Raw genomic sequence first — 24,943 nt, forward strand, 5'->3', positions numbered from 1 at the left:
CAAGGCTGAAAACCACGCCTTGGACAAATGCAGTCTGGGGAAAAAGGTGAATCTCTGCTGCAATCAGAAATTATGCCATTTTCCCCCCTGATTATTAATTCACAAGGATTCATTATTTATGCACATATCTAGGTTACTGATTCCAGGAATCTCTGTCTGTCTGTCTGTCTGTCTGTCTGCATGCGCGTGTGTGTGTGTGTGTGTGTGTGTGTGTGTGTGTGTGTGTGTGTGTGTGTGTGTGTGTGTCTGTCTGTCTGTCTGTCTGTCTGTCTGTCTGTCTGTCTGCCTGCATGTGTGTGTGTCTATCTGTCTGTCTGTCTGCATGTATGTGTGTGTGTGTGTCTGTCTGTCTGTCTGTCTGTCTGTCTGTCTGTCTGTCTGTCTGCATGTGTCTGTGTGTGCGAGAATAGAATAGAATAGAATAGAATAGAATAGAATAGAATAGAATAGAATAGAATAGAATAGAACTTTATTGTCCAGCCAAGGAAGGAAACGTGTCATTGGTCTCACTTAATTACATAAAAACAGGAACATCAACAGCCTCATGACATGACATCACATCAGATCACATCACATCAGATCACATCACATCACATAGTGCGTTCATATTGGCACAGCCTGCACTCCTCTATACATTACTGTACTTTATCCACTACATTGATCGCATTAGGAATAAAGGAAGCCTTGTAGATCTTCTTCCCTGCCAGGGGTGCTCTATAGCGCCGCCCTGAGGGGAGCAGCTCAAACTCAGGGTGGAGGGCATGTGTCTCATCATTGATGATTAGGAGGGCAATTAACAAAGGCATACAGCATAACTTAAAACTCGCATAATAGTAGTGGATGGAAACGCGCATAATTTCACATTTTCCTTTGCTGATTGTCTGAAATTTGGGTAAAATTTGTGATCCATTTGGATGGAAACTCAACTAGTGTGACCCAGTGAGTGAGTGAATGAGTGAGTTATTTCCATAGATTGACCCAGTGAGTGACTGAATGAGTGAGTTATTTCCATAGATTGACCCAGTGAGTGACTGAATGAGTGAGTTATTTCCATATTTCCGGATTGCCACAGCTCTCCTCCAAACACTCCCGCTCGGAAATGCCCCCGCCGATCTCCTCAAACAGGCCGTAGCCGGATCTCCTCTGCCGGGTCAGGACCTTACTGGCGGACTCACTGTCCAGGAAGACTGAGGAGCCACCTAGGAGGACAGATACCGTTAGCTACTAGCTAAAGACTTATTTCATCATCTGATGTATCTACTAATTCCAGGAAGATCTGTCTGTCTGTCTGTCTGTCTGTCTGTCTGTCTGTCTGTCTGTCTGTCTGTCTGCGTGTCTGTATCTCAAGAAGCGTTGGTCCGATCGATCGACTTCACACTGCCGTTTATTGCACCAAATCCCACACAGCACTTCTTCGGCCAGCAACACACCCGCCAAATGTGAAGTCAGTGGTTATCACGCGATAATAGATGACAACCACATATACAGAGATTTGTGGAAGTAATAGGAATTAATGTGTGTGTGTGTGTGTGTGTGTGTGTGTGTGTGTGTGTGTGTGTGTGTGTGTGTGTGTGTGTGTGTGTGTGTGTGAAGGTGTGTGTTTGTGTTCATGCCAATTGTCTAAAATGCATGCACACACGCGCGTGTTTGTGTGTATGGGTTCGTGTGTACAGTTCTGTTAGCAGCAATTTATGTGAGTCTTCTGTCTGGCCTGTGTGTGTGTGTGTGTGTGTGTGTGTGTGTGTGTGTGTGTGTGTGTGTGTGTGTGTGTGTGTGTGTGTGACGTGTGTGTGTGTGTGTGTGTGTGTGTGTGTGTGTGTGTGTGTGTGTGTGTGTGTGTGTGTGTGTGTGTGTGTGTGTGTGTGATGCCTCGTGTGGTGACTTGTAATTGAAACTGCAGACGTTATCCTGCTGAGTCGCCATTTAACCACCTACTACTACAGGATGCAGACATTTAACAGCTTCCACATCCAAACATATGGGAGCAAAAGCTTCACACAACATCTTATTGGCCCACCCTGACTGCTTAACCTCTCCAAGTATCCTCTACTGCAGTGGCTCCCAAACTGGGGTACGTATACCCCTAGGGGTACGTGAAGGTACTACAGGGGGTACTTGAGATGGCCTATATCAATATTGAATGGACATTGTGGCAAAATATTTAGAATCCCCACTCGGTTAAAAACTCGACATTCAGATCCAACTTTTCTCTTTTTTGAAGCATCCGTCCTAATCACAACCACTAACGTTAGCCTACTAACCTGCCACTAGAGGTGATCAAGAGTCAACGTGGAGCCTTTAAGATAGATGCCCTTTAAATGAGTATTTTCCTCATTCTGACATCAATGTTTTTGTTGTTTCCCTCTGTGCAGCGGCTGACGTGTCAGTTCACAGTGCGTTTCGACCCCCGCAACAACAAACACGAGGTGGTGAAGTCTTCCTGCACCAAGATCTCCACCGTCGGCCCGCCTACCTCCTCCCCCTGAACAAGTCCCGCCTCCCCCTGAACAAGTCCCGCCTACCTCCCCCCCTGAGCACGCCCCCCTACCTCAACACCCGCCCCCCCCACCCGAACACGCCCCTCAACCAGCTCACTGAAGGACAACACAATCCTGATATTGCAAACCAGCACTCAACGTTGGAGTTCAGCTCTACAGCTTTGACTATCTCCCTCCCTACACTTTGATATAATGTTCATAAAACACTTAATAATGTTAATAGTGTTTTGTGCATAAAACACTTTGATATAATGTTAATAGTGTTTTGTGAATTAAAACACTTTGATATAATGTTAATAGTGTTTTGTGAATAAAATGCTTTGCAACTGATTTGAAGCGTTGGATCTGTATTTTGCTGGAAGATGAATGACACAACATTGTCTCTGTAAAACTTGTTTGGAGAGGCATTGGGAAAAAATGTTCCAGGTTAAGACTGCATGCAGGATGTAATATTGGTTATTGTTACCATAATATGAAGCTTATTTACACTACCAGTCAAAGGTTTGGACCCACCTGATTAAATGCACTGTTTCTCATGCTCTTAAAGCCATTTGGACCTAAAGCCTTCTGCTTAAATGCTTGAAAATTGAATTTCTTCCCATAGCCTTTGCCTTTCCATCACTTACTTTAAATAATATTAAGTATGAGATCGTTTTGATTTTATTTTTAAATTTTGGTCACATCATAATTCCATTTGTGTTATTTCACAGTTTTGATGACTGCTATTATTCTAAAATGTGGAAAATAGTAAAAGGTAAAGAAAAAAATGTGTGCATCCAAACTTTAGACTGTTGTACATCTTGATGGCATTCTCATTCATTGATTTTTGGCTTTACAAAATGGTTGTTTATCGTGAGAAAAAACACACAATAAAGTTTCATTCCAAACGGTTATATATAAGCTCAGAAAAGTTATTTGATGTATTGCTTATTATTTAAAAACAGACGATGACAACAATGATTTTGATAGTAGGAGCCTTTTTAAATATCTGATATTTGGATGTCAGGTATATAATATCTATATCTAAATAGAAATCCCGCACGCTAGGGTGCTTCGTATGCTCTGCGTGCTCGTGCTTCGGGCATGCGCAGTTGTGGGCCGCGTCGTGCAGGAAACCCTTCGCCTTATTATAGTGTAGTAAGATTTTGGAATCAACTCATCAATGTTGATTCAAGTGTTGTAAGCAAGAGGTAAAGAGCACATTGATTCTTAAATCAAACTGGAATTGGTTTTGGTTTTCATGAATAAATCTCTGAATGCACTCATTGCATCGCATGGAGGTTTTGCGAAAATATCTGAAAAGAAAGAATGGTCTGGAATCAGACCCAGGTTCTATTTCCCCTCATTCAACATCATATATTTGTATTCTGAAAGCAAGAATGAATGAGATCCAATGGAAGGCACGAAGAAGTCTGTCACGACAAACAATCTCTCCAGCATGTCATAATACCATTCTTCCTCCAAACATGTCAATCAGAAACAAATATGGATACACTTTGCTCCAATCTCTAAAGTCAGTGGCTTTTCACACAATTCCTTTCATATAGATGAAAAGAAAAGATACATTGAGAGAAAAAAGTCCCCATGAAATGAAATCCTAATAATGTTACTAGCATATCTTTAAGTAAGTATCTTTCATGGTGACATCATTCTGAACCAGGAGGGGTAATAAATAAAAATCAGTTTTTCGGACAATCCCACCCCTCCACACCCCTTGCATCAAATAAAACTGTGTTTCTCTCCCTGACTCATATTCCACACTTTTAGACATGTGAATGATCCCTCCCTGCAGGATGTCCCGCCCCAACGTCCTGTTGGGGCGGGACATGGGACATGTCCCATTGGACATGGGGCATTCAAGTACAGTACGTAAAGGTGCCATTGCATGGGATGTTCAAATATCATGCACTCGTAATATTGTGAGTTTGAATCTTTGATGTGTGTAAACTACCTCTCAATCTCTCTCAATCTAATCATTTCCTCTATTTATTATGCAGAAATGTCTTTCAAATGAACCAAATAATAAACCGAAGTAGGACGAGACAGCGGCTGTGAATGAATGTGCCTACTTCTACTCACTGCATTGATATAGAATGTTGATCCTGGAGATGTCGATATCGGACATTTCTTCCCTCTGTCCGATCTGCACAGAGGAATCTGGAATGGGAGTGATGGTATCTTCTCCATACGATGATGTGAAGGCAGTCCTGAAGTCAAAAATAAACACACAAGAAAACAGACAATAAATGAATACACCAATGAAGAAACTGTCACTGCTTACGGTTGTAGGAGGGTGAAACCTTGTCTCCCAAAGTGTCAAAGAAATGTTTGGGTTTTTCCGTAACAGCTGTACATTTTTGACGTCTCCAGTACGTTGCATTTTCAGTCATAAAAACTATCATGCGAATCGTGACCAAGCTGTTCAGTGGGCGGGAGTACTTGCCTTGACAGACAACTCCTTCAGCCTATCGGCGGCGTCAAATCCAATCCAAGTCAAATCCATTCCAAATCCACACAGAAGAACGACAAAAACGTCTTTTCCGCTGAGAAACTCCGCTGGTGCATAGTCTTGTTCTTGTTTAATTGTTATTATGGCTGTGTTTACTCTACTAACGGTAAAATTACCGCTCATTGCTTCGGGAGACGCCATTACTGTTTTGCCAGTGGTGTCCCTGATTGGTCCGGTTACATGATCAACTACGACGCAGTCCCTGATTGGTCCGGTTACATGATCAACTACGACGCAGTCCCTGATTGGCTAGTTACACTATAATTTCTGGAAATGGTCGTGGGTGGCTGGAAGTCCAGACTAATCCGTGGAGAGAAACAGAATGTGAGGTCATGTGATCAGGATGGTTTTGGTAAAATGGTAAATGGTAAACGGCCTGCATTTATATAGCGCTTTTATCCAAAGCGCTTTACAGTCAGTAGGTACATTCACCCATTCACACACCGATGACGGCAGGTTACCACGCAGGGTGCTGGCACACCATCAGGAGCAATTTAGGGTTCAGTGTCTTGCCCAAGGACACTTCGACATGCAGCCTGGAGGAGCCGGGAATCGAACCACTGACCTCTTTTATCCAAGGTGATTAGTGACAACCCGCTCTACCTCCTGAGCTACAGGCGCCCCTGGTCTTCTTACCAGGCTACATTTTCAGTATTTGGCTTGATTTCAGGGTCATAAAACAATTGGATATCACTTTCGCAGGACACTGACAATATGAAAAATGAATACTGCTCAATGAAGATCATTGTTAAATATCAGTGCTGTTATATCATATTAAGATGGGTTACCTTCCGTAGTGCATGATGGAGGTGTAGTCATACGGAGTGTCCAGGTTGTTTGTGTTCGCTTTGTTGAACTGCGGGTGTGTTGCTGGAAGAATAAAACATTATATAAGATATTTATATAAGATCCTTGAAGTAAAATAAATGAAAGCAGTGACCGCACGGAACAAAGAATAGCATGCAGCTTGGTAACCTTTCTGTTTAACATCTGGAACATTGGGAAACCACAGGGCTTACATTCACAACTGTACCCCACTAAGAGTAGACATGGCTATTATACAAGACAGGCAGTAGATGTTCAATTCACTCTACCTCTACCAAAAACCACTGCTCTGGAAAGAACGGTAATGTATAGAGCAGTTGCGTATTGGAATAATCTACCTAGTAATATAACGGTGGCAAGTAACACATTTTTGTTTAAAAAAAAGTTAGAACATGCAGTGATGAATAATGTGATAACTTTAGGTCAGTGGTTCCCAACCTTAGGGTTGCGACCCTAAGTGGGGTCGCCTGGAATTTCTTTTTTTCCCCCCTTTTTATTACACCACACAAATTTAATACTACCGAAGATGATTAGGGTGACTTGTGATTATTTTCTTTTTTTTTAGTTCTGAGTTTAAAGTGCTAATCTCTAAGATTTCAGTTTTGTTCTCTTGGGTGAGTGAGTGAGTGAGTGAGTGAGTGAGTGAGTGAAATATGAATGAATCAATGCACAACAGAGGATTATTGTGATGGCGATCTATGGCGATGAGTGGTAATTGCAGGTGAGATCCAAACAGTTGCATTATGTGACATTACTAATGTCACATAATATGACTATATCCTGCAAAGGCTTCCATCAATGGACCATAGCCTCAATCAACATTGTGAGTGACTTATTTTTTATTTAGATGAAAATCTTTGAGATTATAATTTTAAATCAGGATTCTGAGACACTGATGATATTTTCGATGGTGTACCGGAATTTGAATGTCTTGGGTCCCTAGATTTCTGTGATGTCAAAGGAGGGGCACAAGCCAAAAAAGGTTGGGAACCCCTGCTTTAGGTCATTCATTATTGTACACATATGTTGAATTGTATTGGATTGTACTGCATTGTGCTATGTTATATTATATAACACTACACTGTTCTAATTCATAAACTTCTGAAATGTATGATATGTAATAGAGTGAGCTGATTCACTCTCTTTTTGTCTTTGTTGTTATAATTATCAGCAATGTTACTGTATTATGTTTTTATGTTATGTGTTTTGGACCCCAGGAAGAGTAGTCTCACCTTGGTGCAGACTAATGGGGATCCACAATAAAGAATAAACAATAAACGCCTCAACAGAGAAACTCACTCCACTGAAAACCCACGGAAGCTACAGTACCCACAGTGTCCAGCTGGTGCACTGGTGCCCAGGTAGCGCTCACCTTTGGGGACGTTGTCCCAGTTGATGCGGACATACTGGTCCCTGTCGCTGCGCGTGTGCTCGTGGTGGAAGCCCAGAGCGTGGAGCAGCTCGTGCTGGATGATGCCGTGGTCAAGACAGCCGCGCGCAGACAGAGACAGCTGCTGCTTCCCCCCATCTCGTCCAATAGTAGACCAGCACCTACAGTCACCGACACAGTCCAGTCCAGTACAGTACAGTCCAGTACAGTCCAGTCCAGTACAGTCCAGTCCAGTACATTACAGTCCAGTACAGCACAGTACAGTACAGTAAAGTACAGTACAGTCCAGTACAGTACAGTACATTACAGTACAGTCCAGTCCAGTACAGTACAGTCCAGTACAGTACAGTCCAGTCCAGTACAGTACAGTCCAGTACATTACAGTCCAGTCCAGTCCAGTACAGTACAGTACAGTACAGTCCAGTACAGTACAGTCCAGTCCAGTACAGTACAGTCCAGTACATTACAGTCCAGTCCAGTACAGTCCAGTACAGTACATTACAGTCCAGTACAGCACAGTACAGTACAGTACAGTCCAGTACAGTACAGTACAGTACAGTCCAGTACAGTACAGTACAGTACAGTCCAGTACAGTACAGTACAGTACAGTACAGTACAGTACATTATTACATGACATTTGCGTCACAGATGATTTTGTCCAAAGTGACTTACAATAAGTACATTTTGTCAACAGTATAGTCAAACTCACTCAGTCTTCATCAGATAGCCTTCTATGAATAAGTAGCATTAGAATCAAAGATTTCTTTCTAATCTTTTAGTAAAAGTAGACAACACATTCTCATTCCAACGGCGTAAATTACCGCCACTTTGCCAGGCAGCTTGTGCATTGAATGTTAACGAGCACGGTGCCCTTGTGCGCAAATATGATAGTATGGCTTTAGTATTTGTGACTAAAAAATCTCAGGTTTTGATCTAAAGCAACCAAATGATATGCATGCAGGTGTGAATCTGACATGATATGCAGGTGTGAATCTGACATGATATATCAGGTGTGAATCTGACATGATATGCAGGTGTGAATCTGACATGATATATCAGGTGTGAATCTGACATGATATGCAGGTGTGAATCTGACATGATATGCAGGTGTGAATCTGACATGATATGCAGGTGTGAATCTGACATGGTATGCAGGTGTGAATCTGACATGATATATCAGGTGTGAATCTGACATGATATATCAGGTGTGAATCTGACATGATATGCAGGTGTGAATCTGACATGATATATCAGGTGTGAATCTGACATGATATATCAGGTGTGAATCTGACATGATATATCAGGTGTGAATCTGACATGATATATCAGGTGTGAATCTGACATGATATGCAGGTGTGAATCTGACATGATATATCAGGTGTGAATCTGACATGATATATCAGGTGTGAATCTGACATGATATGCAGGTGTGAATCTGACATGATATGCAGGTGTGAATCTGACATGATATGCAGGTGTGAATCTGACATGGTATGCAGGTGTGAATCTGACATGATATATCAGGTGTGAATCTGACATGATATGCAGGTGTGAATCTGACATGATATATCAGGTGTGAATCTGACATGATATGCAGGTGTGAATCTGACATGATATGCAGGTGTGAATCTGACATGATATATCAGGTGTGAATCTGACATGATATGCAGGTGTGAATCTGACATGATATGCAGGTGTGAATCTGACATGGTATATCAGGTGTGAATCTGACATGATATGCAGGTGTGAATCTGACATGATATATCAGGTGTGAATCTGACATGGTATGCAGGTGTGAATCTGACATGATATATCAGGTGTGAATCTGACATGATATGCAGGTGTGAATCTGACATGATATATCAGGTGTGAATCTGACATGATATGCACGTGTGAATCTGACATGATATATCAGGTGTGAATCTGACATGATATATCAGGTGTGAATCTGACATGATATGCAGGTGTGAATCTGACATGATATATCAGGTGTGAATCTGACATGGTATGCAGGTGTGAATCTGACATGATATATCAGGTGTGAATCTGACATGATATGCAGGTGTGAATCTGACATGATATATCAGGTGTGAATCTGACATGATATGCAGGTGTGAATCTGATATGATATGCAGGTGTGAATCTGACATGATATATCAGGTGTGAATCTGACATGATATGCATGTGTGAATCTGATATGATATGCAGGTGTGAATCTGACATGATATGCAGGTGTGAATCTGACATGATATATCAGGTGTGAATCTGACATGATATATCAGGTGTGAATCTGACATGATATGCAGGTGTGAATCTGACATGATATGCAGGTGTGAATCTGACATGATATATCAGGTGTGAATCTGACATGATATATCAGGTGTGAATCTGACATGATATGCAGGTGTGAATCTGATATGATATGCAGGTGTGAATCTGACATGATATATCAGGTGTGAATCTGACATGATATGCAGGTGTGAATCTGATATGATATGCAGGTGTGAATCTGACATGATATGCAGGTGTGAATCTGACATGATATATCAGGTGTGAATCTGACATGATATATCAGGTGTGAATCTGACATGATATGCAGGTGTGAATCTGACATGATATGCAGGTGTGAATCTGACATGATATATCAGGTGTGAATCTGACATGATATGCAGGTGTGAATCTTACATGATATGCAGGTGTGAATCTGACATGATATATCAGGTGTGAATCTGACATGATATGCACGTGTGAATCTGACATGATATATCAGGTGTGAATCTGACATGATATATCAGGTGTGAATCTGACATGATATGCAGGTGTGAATCTGACATGATATATCAGGTGTGAATCTGACATGATATGCAGGTGTGAATCTGACATGATATGCAGGTGTGAATCTGACATGATATATCAGGTGTGAATCTGACATGATATGCACGTGTGAATCTGACATGATATATCAGGTGTGAATCTGACATGATATATCAGGTGTGAATCTGACATGATATATCAGGTGTGAATCTGACATGATATGCACGTGTGAATCTGACATGATATATCAGGTGTGAATCTGACATGATATATCAGGTGTGAATCTGACATGATATGCAGGTGTGAATCTGACATGATATGCAGGTGTGAATCTGACATGATATATCAGGTGTGAATCTGACATGATATATCAGGTGTGAATCTGACATGATATATCAGGTGTGAATCTGACATGATATATCAGGTGTGAATCTGACATGATATGCAGGTGTGAATCTGATATGATATGCAAGTGTGAATCTGACATGATATATCAGGTGTGAATCTGACATGATATGCACGTGTGAATCTGACATGATATATCAGGTGTGAATCTGACATGATATGCAGGTGTGAATCTGACATGATATGCAGGTGTGAATCTGACATGATATATCAGGTGTGAATCTGACATGATATGCAGGTGTGAATCTCAAGTCAAGTCAAGTCAAGTCAAATTTTATTTATATAGCACCTTTCATACACAAGGCAATTCAAGGTGCTGCATATCTGACATGATATATCAGGTGTGAATCTGACATGATATATCAGGTGTGAATCTGACATGATATGCAGGTGTGAATCTGACATGATATGCAGGTGTGAATCTGACATGATATGCAGGTGTGAATCTGACATGGTATGCAGGTGTGAATCTGACATGATATATCAGGTGTGAATCTGACATGATATGCAGGTGTGAATCTGACATGATATATCAGGTGTGAATCTGACATGATATGCAGGTGTGAATCTGACATGATATGCAGGTGTGAATCTGACATGATATATCAGGTGTGAATCTGACATGATATGCAGGTGTGAATCTGACATGATATGCAGGTGTGAATCTGACATGGTATATCAGGTGTGAATCTGACATGATATGCAGGTGTGAATCTGACATGATATATCAGGTGTGAATCTGACATGGTATGCAGGTGTGAATCTGACATGATATATCAGGTGTGAATCTGACATGATATGCAGGTGTGAATCTGACATGATATATCAGGTGTGAATCTGACATGATATGCACGTGTGAATCTGACATGATATGCAGGTGTGAATCTGACATGATATATCAGGTGTGAATCTGACATGGTATGCAGGTGTGAATCTGACATGATATATCAGGTGTGAATCTGACATGATATGCAGGTGTGAATCTGACATGATATATCAGGTGTGAATCTGACATGATATGCAGGTGTGAATCTGATATGATATGCAGGTGTGAATCTGACATGATATATCAGGTGTGAATCTGACATGATATGCAGGTGTGAATCTGATATGATATGCAGGTGTGAATCTGACATGATATGCAGGTGTGAATCTGACATGATATATCAGGTGTGAATCTGACATGATATATCAGGTGTGAATCTGACATGATATGCAGGTGTGAATCTGACATGATATGCAGGTGTGAATCTGACATGATATATCAGGTGTGAATCTGACATGATATATCAGGTGTGAATCTGACATGATATGCAGGTGTGAATCTGATATGATATGCAGGTGTGAATCTGACATGATATATCAGGTGTGAATCTGACATGATATGCAGGTGTGAATCTGATATGATATGCAGGTGTGAATCTGACATGATATGCAGGTGTGAATCTGACATGATATATCAGGTGTGAATCTGACATGATATATCAGGTGTGAATCTGACATGATATGCAGGTGTGAATCTGACATGATATGCAGGTGTGAATCTGACATGATATATCAGGTGTGAATCTGACATGATATGCAGGTGTGAATCTGACATGATATGCAGGTGTGAATCTGACATGATATGCAGGTGTGAATCTGACATGATATATCAGGTGTGAATCTGACATGATATGCACGTGTGAATCTGACATGATATATCAGGTGTGAATCTGACATGATATATCAGGTGTGAATCTGACATGATATGCAGGTGTGAATCTGACATGATATATCAGGTGTGAATCTGACATGATATGCAGGTGTGAATCTGACATGATATGCAGGTGTGAATCTGACATGATATATCAGGTGTGAATCTGACATGATATGCACGTGTGAATCTGACATGATATATCAGGTGTGAATCTGACATGATATATCAGGTGTGAATCTGACATGATATATCAGGTGTGAATCTGACATGATATGCAGGTGTGAATCTGACATGATATATCAGGTGTGAATCTGACATGATATGCAGGTGTGAATCTGATATGATATGCAGGTGTGAATCTGACATGATATGCAGGTGTGAATCTGACATGATATATCAGGTGTGAATCTGACATGATATGCAGGTGTGAATCTGACATGATATGCAGGTGTGAATCTGACATGATATATCAGGTGTGAATCTGACATGATATGCAGGTGTGAATCTGACATGATATGCAGGTGTGAATCTGACATGGTATATCAGGTGTGAATCTGACATGATATGCAGGTGTGAATCTGACATGATATATCAGGTGTGAATCTGACATGGTATGCAGGTGTGAATCTGACATGATATATCAGGTGTGAATCTGACATGATATGCAGGTGTGAATCTGACATGATATATCAGGTGTGAATCTGACATGATATGCACGTGTGAATCTGACATGATATGCAGGTGTGAATCTGACATGATATATCAGGTGTGAATCTGACATGGTATGCAGGTGTGAATCTGACATGATATATCAGGTGTGAATCTGACATGATATGCAGGTGTGAATCTGACATGATATATCAGGTGTGAATCTGACATGATATGCAGGTGTGAATCTGATATGATATGCAGGTGTGAATCTGACATGATATATCAGGTGTGAATCTGACATGATATGCAGGTGTGAATCTGATATGATATGCAGGTGTGAATCTGACATGATATGCAGGTGTGAATCTGACATGATATATCAGGTGTGAATCTGACATGATATATCAGGTGTGAATCTGACATGATATGCAGGTGTGAATCTGACATGATATGCAGGTGTGAATCTGACATGATATATCAGGTGTGAATCTGACATGATATATCAGGTGTGAATCTGACATGATATGCAGGTGTGAATCTGATATGATATGCAGGTGTGAATCTGACATGATATATCAGGTGTGAATCTGACATGATATGCAGGTGTGAATCTGATATGATATGCAGGTGTGAATCTGACATGATATGCAGGTGTGAATCTGACATGATATATCAGGTGTGAATCTGACATGATATATCAGGTGTGAATCTGACATGATATGCAGGTGTGAATCTGACATGATATGCAGGTGTGAATCTGACATGATATATCAGGTGTGAATCTGACATGATATGCAGGTGTGAATCTGACATGATATGCAGGTGTGAATCTGACATGATATGCAGGTGTGAATCTGACATGATATATCAGGTGTGAATCTGACATGATATGCACGTGTGAATCTGACATGATATATCAGGTGTGAATCTGACATGATATATCAGGTGTGAATCTGACATGATATGCAGGTGTGAATCTGACATGATATATCAGGTGTGAATCTGACATGATATGCAGGTGTGAATCTGACATGATATGCAGGTGTGAATCTGACATGATATATCAGGTGTGAATCTGACATGATATGCACGTGTGAATCTGACATGATATATCAGGTGTGAATCTGACATGATATATCAGGTGTGAATCTGACATGATATATCAGGTGTGAATCTGACATGATATGCAGGTGTGAATCTGACATGATATATCAGGTGTGAATCTGACATGATATATCAGGTGTGAATCTGACATGATATGCAGGTGTGAATCTGACATGATATGCAGGTGTGAATCTGACATGATATATCAGGTGTGAATCTGACATGATATGCAGGTGTGAATCTGACATGATATGCAGGTGTGAATCTGACATGATATATCAGGTGTGAATCTGACATGATATATCAGGTGTGAATCTGACATGATATATCAGGTGTGAATCTGACATGATATGCAGGTGTGAATCTGACATGATATGCAGGTGTGAATCTGACATGATATATCAGGTGTGAATCTGACATGATATATCAGGTGTGAATCTGACATGATATATCAGGTGTGAATCTGACATGATATGCAGGTGTGAATCTGATATGATATGCAAGTGTGAATCTGACATGATATATCAGGTGTGAATCTGACATGATATGCACGTGTGAATCTGACATGATATATCAGGTGTGAATCTGACATGATATGCAGGTGTGAATCTGACATGATATGCAGGTGTGAATCTGACATGATATATCAGGTGTGAATCTGACATGATATGCAGGTGTGAATCTCAAGTCAAGTCAAGTCAAGTCAAGTCAAATTTTATTTATATAGCACCTTTCATACACAAGGCAATTCAAGGTGCTGCATATCTGACATGATATGCAGGTGTGAATCTGACATGATATATCAGGTGTGAATCTGACATGATATGCAGGTGTGAATCTGACATGATATGCAGGTGTGAATCTGACATGATATATCAGGTGTGAATCTGACATGATATGCACGTGTGAATCTGACATGATATATCAGGTGTGAATCTGACATGATATATCAGGTGTGAATCTGACATGATATGCAGGTGTGAATCTGACATGATATGCAGGTGTGAAGCTGACATGATATATCAGGTGTGAATCTGACATGATATGCAGGTGTGAATCTGACATGATATGCAGGTGTGAATCTGACATGATATATCAGGTGTGAATCTAACATGATACAGTATATCAGGTGTGAATCTGACATGATATGCAGGTGTGAATCTGACATGATATATCAGGTGTGAATCTGACATGATATGCAGGTGTGAATCTGACATGATATATCAGGTGTGAATCTGACATGATATGCAGGTGTGAATCTGACATGATATGCAGGTGTGAATCTGACATGATATATCAGGTGTGAATCTGACATGATATGCAGGTGTGAATCTGACATGATATATCAGGTGTGAATCTGACATGATATGCAGGTGTGAATCTGACATGATATATCAGGTGTGAATCTGACATGATATGCAGGTGTGAATCTGACATGATATGCAGGTGTGAATCTGACATGATATATCAGGTGTGAATCTAACATGATATATCAGGTGTGAATCTGACATGATATATCAGGTGTGAATCTGGTGTGAATCTGACATGCACTCACCCAAGTTTACTCTTAATGCTGAGGTAGTCGGACTGGCCACTGCGAGGAACAAAGCGAACGCAGGTCTTCTCTTGGAAAGTCTTCATAGCTTTCTCAACCTGGGCCCTTTCAGAGTCATCTGCAGTGACAAAGACATGACCACATGACAGCATGCTGAGACTGCTGTTAGACATGATCACATGACAGCATGCTGAAACTGCTGTTAAAACTACAAACTCCTCGCTCACTGGATTGCATTTGTTCATTTTTACTCATACATCATTATTAGGGAGGAATGTACTTTCTGGAAATGAGGAAAAGAAAACAATATAGCCATCTCTGATCACTGTCGACAGTCTTCAACAAAAATAGACTTTTAAGATCATCTAGTTTTGACTGATCTCAAGTGAAATCTCAAGAAAATGAGACACAAGTTTAATGAGAAGCTCAGAACCAACGTGTGACATTTGCGAGAGCAGCAGATACTATATATTTACAGCGTACTGACAATATTAGAATTTTTGTGTGGACGTTACATTGATGTCATACATCACAAAGCACTTACAGAAGTAATCATCGATGGTGTACGGCACCTCAACCAGTCCGTTAGGGGACTTTTCCCATCTGCAGTAACCTGACATGCACCTCAAGGCATTCCTCTTCCTTGAAGGAGCCACGTCTCCCTCCACCAACATATGGTCCAAGCCTGGAGTCAGAAGATACGCAGACATTAATGTATGAATCTCTGTGACCAAGTCAGCTTTGCTAAGGTCCCAAGTCAGTCTCAAGTCTTAAGGCACAAATCTCAAGTCAAACCCCCAAATTAGTTACCAAGTCAAATTCAAGGCAAATTCATGTCATTAATGTCAAGTCTCAAGTCAAAATGTAGAACACCAAGTCAAGTCAGAACAAGTCAAGCCCTGTATCAATTTAATCTCTTAAAGAAAACGAAATCTAAATATAGGACTTTTCAATGAATTATGGTTTTATTCTCCTTTATTATTATATAAATAAAAGGGAGTAGTGGGTTCTGCAATTTTGGTCACGTTTTGGTGGTGACGTTTTTGGTCATGTTTTTGGTTCACTCAAGCAATTGTGATGTCACTGATGATGTCACTATGACAGTGATGATGTCACAATGTCTATGACATCAGTGATGTCACTACATTCTAGCAATACACTCGAGCTGGGATGTCACTGATGATGTCATAGACATTGTGACATCATCGTCTATGACATAATCAGTAACATCATCATCTATGACATCATCTTTTTGGTTCCACTGGGGCAATTGTGACATCACTGATGATGTCACAATGTCTATGACATCTTCAGTGATGTCACTCGAGCAATTGTAATGTTTTTATAAAAAGGGAGAGGCAACGGCCTCTGTTTCGAGATACCTCGGGATCATCAACTCGAGCTCCTGAGAAAAGGGCTATGACTACTGCTGAGAAAAAGCAGGCTCTGTGGCCAGAGGGCAAACTGCGGGCGAGGCCACGCAGCAGGCGAGTTGCATAATGAGCTACAGGGCCGGCTCACCCACGCAGCAGGTGAGCCTAGGAATCGAGCGCGCGAGATGCCTAGTTGGATAAAAACCTGGCAAGATCATCATGAGTTTGATTTCTGTTTCACCTTCAATAAATTCAATCATTCCATATAAATTCAGAAAACAGAATTTAAAATCTGTTCCGATCTAAAGTAATTTACAGAAACACAAGATGTCAAGTCAAGACTTTAGAAACCTTTTCATGTCATCAAAGTAGGCCTACAAGTCAGAGTTAAGTCCCAAGTCACCAGAACCCAAGTCAAGTCAAGTGAAGTCTTCTCTTCATATCAAGTCAGGTCTCAAGCAGTTCTGATACTTGATACTGGAGTCATTTCCAGCAGGCGAACACAGAGATAATGTAGAGTACAGCGAGCCATTATTAGAAAATAAACCCTGAGGTGAAGTGGAGGGTCTTGAATCACCCAAGAAGTTTATTTTCCAATAATGACCAGCTCACTGTACATTATCCCACTTATTACACGGCTGCATACTAAAGAAATCAATACTTGACACAAAATATTGATTTAAAAATTACTTTATTGATTTAAAACATATTTTATTGCGTCCGCTAAAATAAGCAGTCTGCTAGGTTGGCACTGCGTCCATATGCAGCCTTCTTATGCAGTCTCAGGCTTATTATAATTCACGTTAAACTGAACATCTCCATTGACGGTGAAGTTAGACATGGTGAATGGGACGTCTTCTTCTTTTTTGCTCTCATTCATCTGTACTCTTCCTTCTTGCTGGGCTTTTGCATTTGATGTTGTCGCACCTGGAAACAAAGCTAACGTTACTTTCGCTAACTAGCGTTACCTTGGACATGCTGCATACACACCAGCCGGGAAGATACAACAACAACCATAGGCTACCCGAATTCATCTGAGATGTTTCTAATTAATGAAGAGAGAGGAGCAGTGTTAATTTCGTTAATGATGACGATGACGAAAACTGTCCGTCGACAACTTTTTTCCCATGACTAAGACTAGATGATGACGAGCTAATAAGCTAAAAATAGACATTTGATAAAAATTTGATAAAAAAAAAAAAAAAAAAAGGGTTTCTCACATTTTCTTCCAGTTTGCAGTTTAGATGAATGAGCCTGGCTTCAGGCTAACGGGTGGGTTAATGTGTTGGCCCCCCTTGCTCGCACCACACCCATTTTCTAACTAACAAGTTTCCTGTCAAGTTTCATGACTGCATCTTGCATCGCGCTAACAAAATCTGTCCACGGACAGACAGACAGACAGACAGACAGGCAGACAGACAGACAGACAGACAGACAGACAGACAGACAGACAGACAGACATACAGGCAGGAAGGCAGACAGACAGTCAATGTGGTAGTACCTGCTATCAGGGATAGCGGAACGCATCTGAACTTGGGGGGGCCGGGGGGCGTGTCGGGGGGGCGTGTCCCCCCGTCGGGGGGGCGTGTCCCCCCGAATCTCGGCAGCGCCGAAGAAAATTTTATGTTTTTTGGACTTTTATCCATATTTAGAAGAATATTTAATTTTAAATTAACATTAGGATTATACTGTTGTGATGTCATTATTCAGTATCTTCTCCTTTTCTATTATTAGTATTAGTATTAATATTAAATACTGAGTATCTCATGAAAAACTATTAATATTGCATCTTTTGTGTTTAGCTCCGTCTCACAGCAGGCCCGGCTCCAGAACCAAATTACAGAGGGGGCCTGCCTCTAGCTTGGGGGGGCCAAGGGGGGTCCGGGGGGATTCTCCCCCGGAGGAAGATTTTGTACATTTTAAAGTAAAATTCGTCAAACTGGTGCATTTGAGAGCAAAAGGAAGAGGCTAAATCTATGAGGAACTACACACATCTCTAATGTGTTGTGACTTTACAAATAGGCCTAAACAATTCATATTAAATGTATTTACACATTGTGCACAAATTGCATTCATTGTGACAAATTTACAATAGTTAATTAATATCCAGCCAGAATCATTGCAAATGGAGGTTCAAAGTAACAGTTAGCAATAGCATTCAGTTAATCAATGCCTAATGACAGCCAGATTCCGTTTTAAACTTTAAAACAGAAAAACGGAAAAACGTTTTTAGCACACACAAAAAAAAAAAAAAAAAATTGAATGGGGGGGCCAGTTTAGGGAATGGGGGGCCCGGCCCGGTCAGGCCCCTTTCCAACGCCGGGCCTGTCTCACAGCATTGTAACATTGTAGTGCAGCCAGAAAGGAAAACTACTGTAAACATTTGAACCACATTTCTTGTTTAGAACCTATAGCTAGCAACATCGCCATCTCCTGAAAAACATTAATATTGCACCTTTCTTGTGGCTACATCACAGCATCTACTGAAAAACATTTATAGTGGATCTGACTTGTTTAGTTCACTTTAGATTCACATCACATCTGAAAAACAACCAGTCGAGTGTAATAAGTAAATGAGGTTTAATTGTAAAAAAAAAAAAAAAAAAAAAAAAATCTAAAAAAAAAAATTTTTTTTTTTTTTTTTTTTTTTTGGGAACTGAAAAGTACCCGGGCCGCGGCCCGGGTGGCCCGGGCGGTTCCGCGATCCCTGCCTGCTATTGTCTCCAGGACCACATCTTGCACCCCCCCCCCCCCCACACACACACACACACACTCACAAGGTGAAAACACTAGCCACACGCTGTCGCAGCTGGTAGGCCTAAGTAACCTCATGATTTTAAGAGTCACAAATAAATGATTCTGACCTTTATTTGCCTCCAGAAGTCTTGAAGTCAAGTCTTGATGGTGCAGTTCCTCTGCCTCGACACCTGAAAACAGAAAGCTCAGTTACCTACAGTGATATGGAGGCCAAAACTGTGTAACAGACTCAGTAAGCAGTAATATGGAGGCCACACTAAGCAGTTGTGAAGAGAGAAATCAATGATTATTTCCAGTCTCACCTTCTTCACGTTGTTGCACCTGCAGAGAGACAAAGCCAGCATGAGTCATGAAATCAACTTGTTTTTTGAACCTAGCCCTATTAAACTATTGATTTCCTGTCTGGTCTTATCAAACTATTGATTTCATGTCTGCTCTTATCAATGGATGTTTGTCTCTTCGTCTGTAAAAAAAAAAAGTTCAAATGCAAATGAGCCATGTGTTGCAATTCGATTATTTTTTATTATAAATTGTATTATAATTGACATTGCTCTTTGTGGGCTGATGCAGTTCACTGACTCCACTCAAAACTCATTGCAGAAGAAAAAAGAACAAACAAAATGCACGAGTGTTAGTCTGAACATGATCCTTGCTTTTCTTAGCTCAGACAAATTTATTTTATTTAGGGAGATACATTATCATCCCTCATTAATATAATATTATCATCCCTCAGTAATATAATATTATCATCCCTCAGTCATGTTTAGAGCCATTCTCTTCAAATGGAAAATACTGGCTGTTTCAACTCAAAACTCTAGTTGCAATATGATCGTGAAATGTGGATGTTTGTTTCAGGCAAATCCTGGATGACTATTTCGCTTATTTTAAGAAAAGATTATTTTAACACTAAATACAAGGCTAGAGCAGTTATTTAAGATGATATTCTTCACAGTGCGATGGCATACGTCTTACCATGTCTTGTGCTGCAGAAAGCACCAGCACCAGGGCCAGGATAGCAGAGAAGAGACTGAGCTTCATTTTCGACGGGTCAGTGTCAAGTCAAGTCAGGTCAGTGCTCCTTTGGGTGGAGGATGTGTGTCAGTGACTAAGGTCCCAGTCTTGCTTTTATACAGCCACAAAGGGCAGAACCACTGTTGTAAATACACTTTTAAGTCAATAGCTTGACCCCTTAAACAAAGTTTTTAAGCTCCAGGAGGAACCTCGCCCAAACTTTTCAGGTGGCGATCAGACTGGAGGCTTTGCATACTAAGAGATAAATGCTCCATGTGAGGCGCATTGCTCTTAAATGATAGAAGACTTGATTAATAGAAAACTGCTAAATGCGTCAAAGCCGAGCTCTGGACAAGCTGCTGTTTTACAAGTCATTTGATTGACACGATATTATTACACATTTTTAAAAGCCCTAATCCATTGTAAACACATACAGACCCACCCAAACAGTACATACTGTATGATATGCACGTGTGAATCTGACATGATATATCAGGTGTGAATCTGACATGATATATCAGGTGTGAATCTGACATGATATGCAGGTGTGAATCTGACATGATATGCAGGTGTGAATCTGACATGATATATCAGGTGTGAATCTGACATGATATATCAGGTGTGAATCTGACATGATATATCAGGTGTGAATCTGACATGATATATCAGGTGTGAATCTGACATGATATGCAGGTGTGAATCTGATATGATATGCAAGTGTGAATCTGACATGATATATCAGGTGTGAATCTGACATGATATGCACGTGTGAATCTGACATGATATATCAGGTGTGAATCTGACATGATATGCAGGTGTGAATCTGACATGATATGCAGGTGTGAATCTGACATGATATATCAGGTGTGAATCTGACATGATATGCAGGTGTGAATCTCAAGTCAAGTCAAGTCAAGTCAAATTTTATTTATATAGCACCTTTCATACACAAGGCAATTCAAGGTGCTGCATATCTGACATGATATATCAGGTGTGAATCTGACATGATATATCAGGTGTGAATCTGACATGATATGCAGGTGTGAATCTGACATGATATGCAGGTGTGAATCTGACATGATATGCAGGTGTGAATCTGACATGGTATGCAGGTGTGAATCTGACATGATATATCAGGTGTGAATCTGACATGATATGCAGGTGTGAATCTGACATGATATATCAGGTGTGAATCTGACATGATATGCAGGTGTGAATCTGACATGATATGCAGGTGTGAATCTGACATGATATATCAGGTGTGAATCTGACATGATATGCAGGTGTGAATCTGACATGATATGCAGGTGTGAATCTGACATGGTATATCAGGTGTGAATCTGACATGATATGCAGGTGTGAATCTGACATGATATATCAGGTGTGAATCTGACATGGTATGCAGGTGTGAATCTGACATGATATATCAGGTGTGAATCTGACATGATATGCAGGTGTGAATCTGACATGATATATCAGGTGTGAATCTGACATGATATGCACGTGTGAATCTGACATGATATGCAGGTGTGAATCTGACATGATATATCAGGTGTGAATCTGACATGGTATGCAGGTGTGAATCTGACATGATATATCAGGTGTGAATCTGACATGATATGCAGGTGTGAATCTGACATGATATATCAGGTGTGAATCTGACATGATATGCAGGTGTGAATCTGATATGATATGCAGGTGTGAATCTGACATGATATATCAGGTGTGAATCTGACATGATATGCAGGTGTGAATCTGATATGATATGCAGGTGTGAATCTGACATGATATGCAGGTGTGAATCTGACATGATATATCAGGTGTGAATCTGACATGATATATCAGGTGTGAATCTGACATGATATGCAGGTGTGAATCTGACATGATATGCAGGTGTGAATCTGACATGATATATCAGGTGTGAATCTGACATGATATATCAGGTGTGAATCTGACATGATATGCAGGTGTGAATCTGATATGATATGCAGGTGTGAATCTGACATGATATATCAGGTGTGAATCTGACATGATATGCAGGTGTGAATCTGATATGATATGCAGGTGTGAATCTGACATGATATGCAGGTGTGAATCTGACATGATATATCAGGTGTGAATCTGACATGATATATCAGGTGTGAATCTGACATGATATGCAGGTGTGAATCTGACATGATATGCAGGTGTGAATCTGACATGATATATCAGGTGTGAATCTGACATGATATGCAGGTGTGAATCTGACATGATATGCAGGTGTGAATCTGACATGATATGCAGGTGTGAATCTGACATGATATATCAGGTGTGAATCTGACATGATATGCACGTGTGAATCTGACATGATATATCAGGTGTGAATCTGACATGATATATCAGGTGTGAATCTGACATGATATGCAGGTGTGAATCTGACATGATATATCAGGTGTGAATCTGACATGATATGCAGGTGTGAATCTGACATGATATGCAGGTGTGAATCTGACATGATATATCAGGTGTGAATCTGACATGATATGCACGTGTGAATCTGACATGATATATCAGGTGTGAATCTGACATGATATATCAGGTGTGAATCTGACATGATATATCAGGTGTGAATCTGACATGATATGCAGGTGTGAATCTGACATGATATATCAGGTGTGAATCTGACATGATATATCAGGTGTGAATCTGACATGATATGCAGGTGTGAATCTGACATGATATGCAGGTGTGAATCTGACATGATATATCAGGTGTGAATCTGACATGATATGCAGGTGTGAATCTGACATGATATGCAGGTGTGAATCTGACATGATATATCAGGTGTGAATCTGACATGATATATCAGGTGTGAATCTGACATGATATGCAGGTGTGAATCTGACATGATATGCAGGTGTGAATCTGACATGATATATCAGGTGTGAATCTGACATGATATATCAGGTGTGAATCTGACATGATATATCAGGTGTGAATCTGACATGATATGCAGGTGTGAATCTGATATGATATGCAAGTGTGAATCTGACATGATATATCAGGTGTGAATCTGACATGATATGCACGTGTGAATCTGACATGATATATCAGGTGTGAATCTGACATGATATGCAGGTGTGAATCTGACATGATATGCAGGTGTGAATCTGACATGATATATCAGGTGTGAATCTGACATGATATGCAGGTGTGAATCTCAAGTCAAGTCAAGTCAAGTCAAGTCAAATTTTATTTATATAGCACCTTTCATACACAAGGCAATTCAAGGTGCTGCATATCTGACATGATATGCAGGTGTGAATCTGACATGATATATCAGGTGTGAATCTGACATGATATGCAGGTGTGAATCTGACATGATATGCAGGTGTGAATCTGACATGATATATCAGGTGTGAATCTGACATGATATGCACGTGTGAATCTGACATGATATATCAGGTGTGAATCTGACATGATATATCAGGTGTGAATCTGACATGATATGCAGGTGTGAATCTGACATGATATGCAGGTGTGAAGCTGACATGATATATCAGGTGTGAATCTGACATGATATGCAGGTGTGAATCTGACATGATATGCAGGTGTGAATCTGACATGATATATCAGGTGTGAATCTAACATGATACAGTATATCAGGTGTGAATCTGACATGATATGCAGGTGTGAATCTGACATGATATATCAGGTGTGAATCTGACATGATATGCAGGTGTGAATCTGACATGATATATCAGGTGTGAATCTGACATGATATGCAGGTGTGAATCTGACATGATATGCAGGTGTGAATCTGACATGATATATCAGGTGTGAATCTGACATGATATGCAGGTGTGAATCTGACATGATATATCAGGTGTGAATCTGACATGATATGCAGGTGTGAATCTGACATGATATATCAGGTGTGAATCTGACATGATATGCAGGTGTGAATCTGACATGATATGCAGGTGTGAATCTGACATGATATATCAGGTGTGAATCTAACATGATATATCAGGTGTGAATCTGACATGATATATCAGGTGTGAATCTGGTGTGAATCTGACATGCACTCACCCAAGTTTACTCTTAATGCTGAGGTAGTCGGACTGGCCACTGCGAGGAACAAAGCGAACGCAGGTCTTCTCTTGGAAAGTCTTCATAGCTTTCTCAACCTGGGCCCTTTCAGAGTCATCTGCAGTGACAAAGACATGACCACATGACAGCATGCTGAGACTGCTGTTAGACATGATCACATGACAGCATGCTGAAACTGCTGTTAAAACTACAAACTCCTCGCTCACTGGATTGCATTTGTTCATTTTTACTCATACATCATTATTAGGGAGGAATGTACT

The 24,943-nt window shown here is 40.4% G+C and overlaps 1 protein-coding gene across 1 annotated transcript; it reads right to left on the reverse strand.

Moving 5' to 3' along the window:
- Positions 1-458: 458 nt before the first annotated feature.
- LOC310771568 (high choriolytic enzyme 1-like) lies at positions 459-24,666 on the reverse strand. Its single transcript, XM_083664152.1, has 9 exons — positions 24,663-24,666; positions 19,883-19,901; positions 19,688-19,750; positions 15,995-16,135; positions 15,451-15,568; positions 7,205-7,383; positions 5,796-5,877; positions 4,578-4,705; positions 459-1,199 (listed from the first exon to the last, which is right to left on the reverse strand). Exons 4-9 carry the CDS (start codon positions 16,122-16,124, stop codon positions 1,045-1,047), a joined length of 792 nt encoding a protein of 263 aa, XP_083520278.1. The 5' UTR covers positions 16,125-16,135; positions 19,688-19,750; positions 19,883-19,901; positions 24,663-24,666; the 3' UTR covers positions 459-1,044.
- Between the last annotated feature and the right edge of the window lie 277 nt (positions 24,667-24,943).

This window comes from Poromitra crassiceps, assembly GCF_964638095.1.
Source record: "Poromitra crassiceps genome assembly, contig: HAP1_SCAFFOLD_819, whole genome shotgun sequence".
NCBI classification, from domain to species: Eukaryota; Metazoa; Chordata; class Actinopteri; order Beryciformes; family Melamphaidae; genus Poromitra; species Poromitra crassiceps.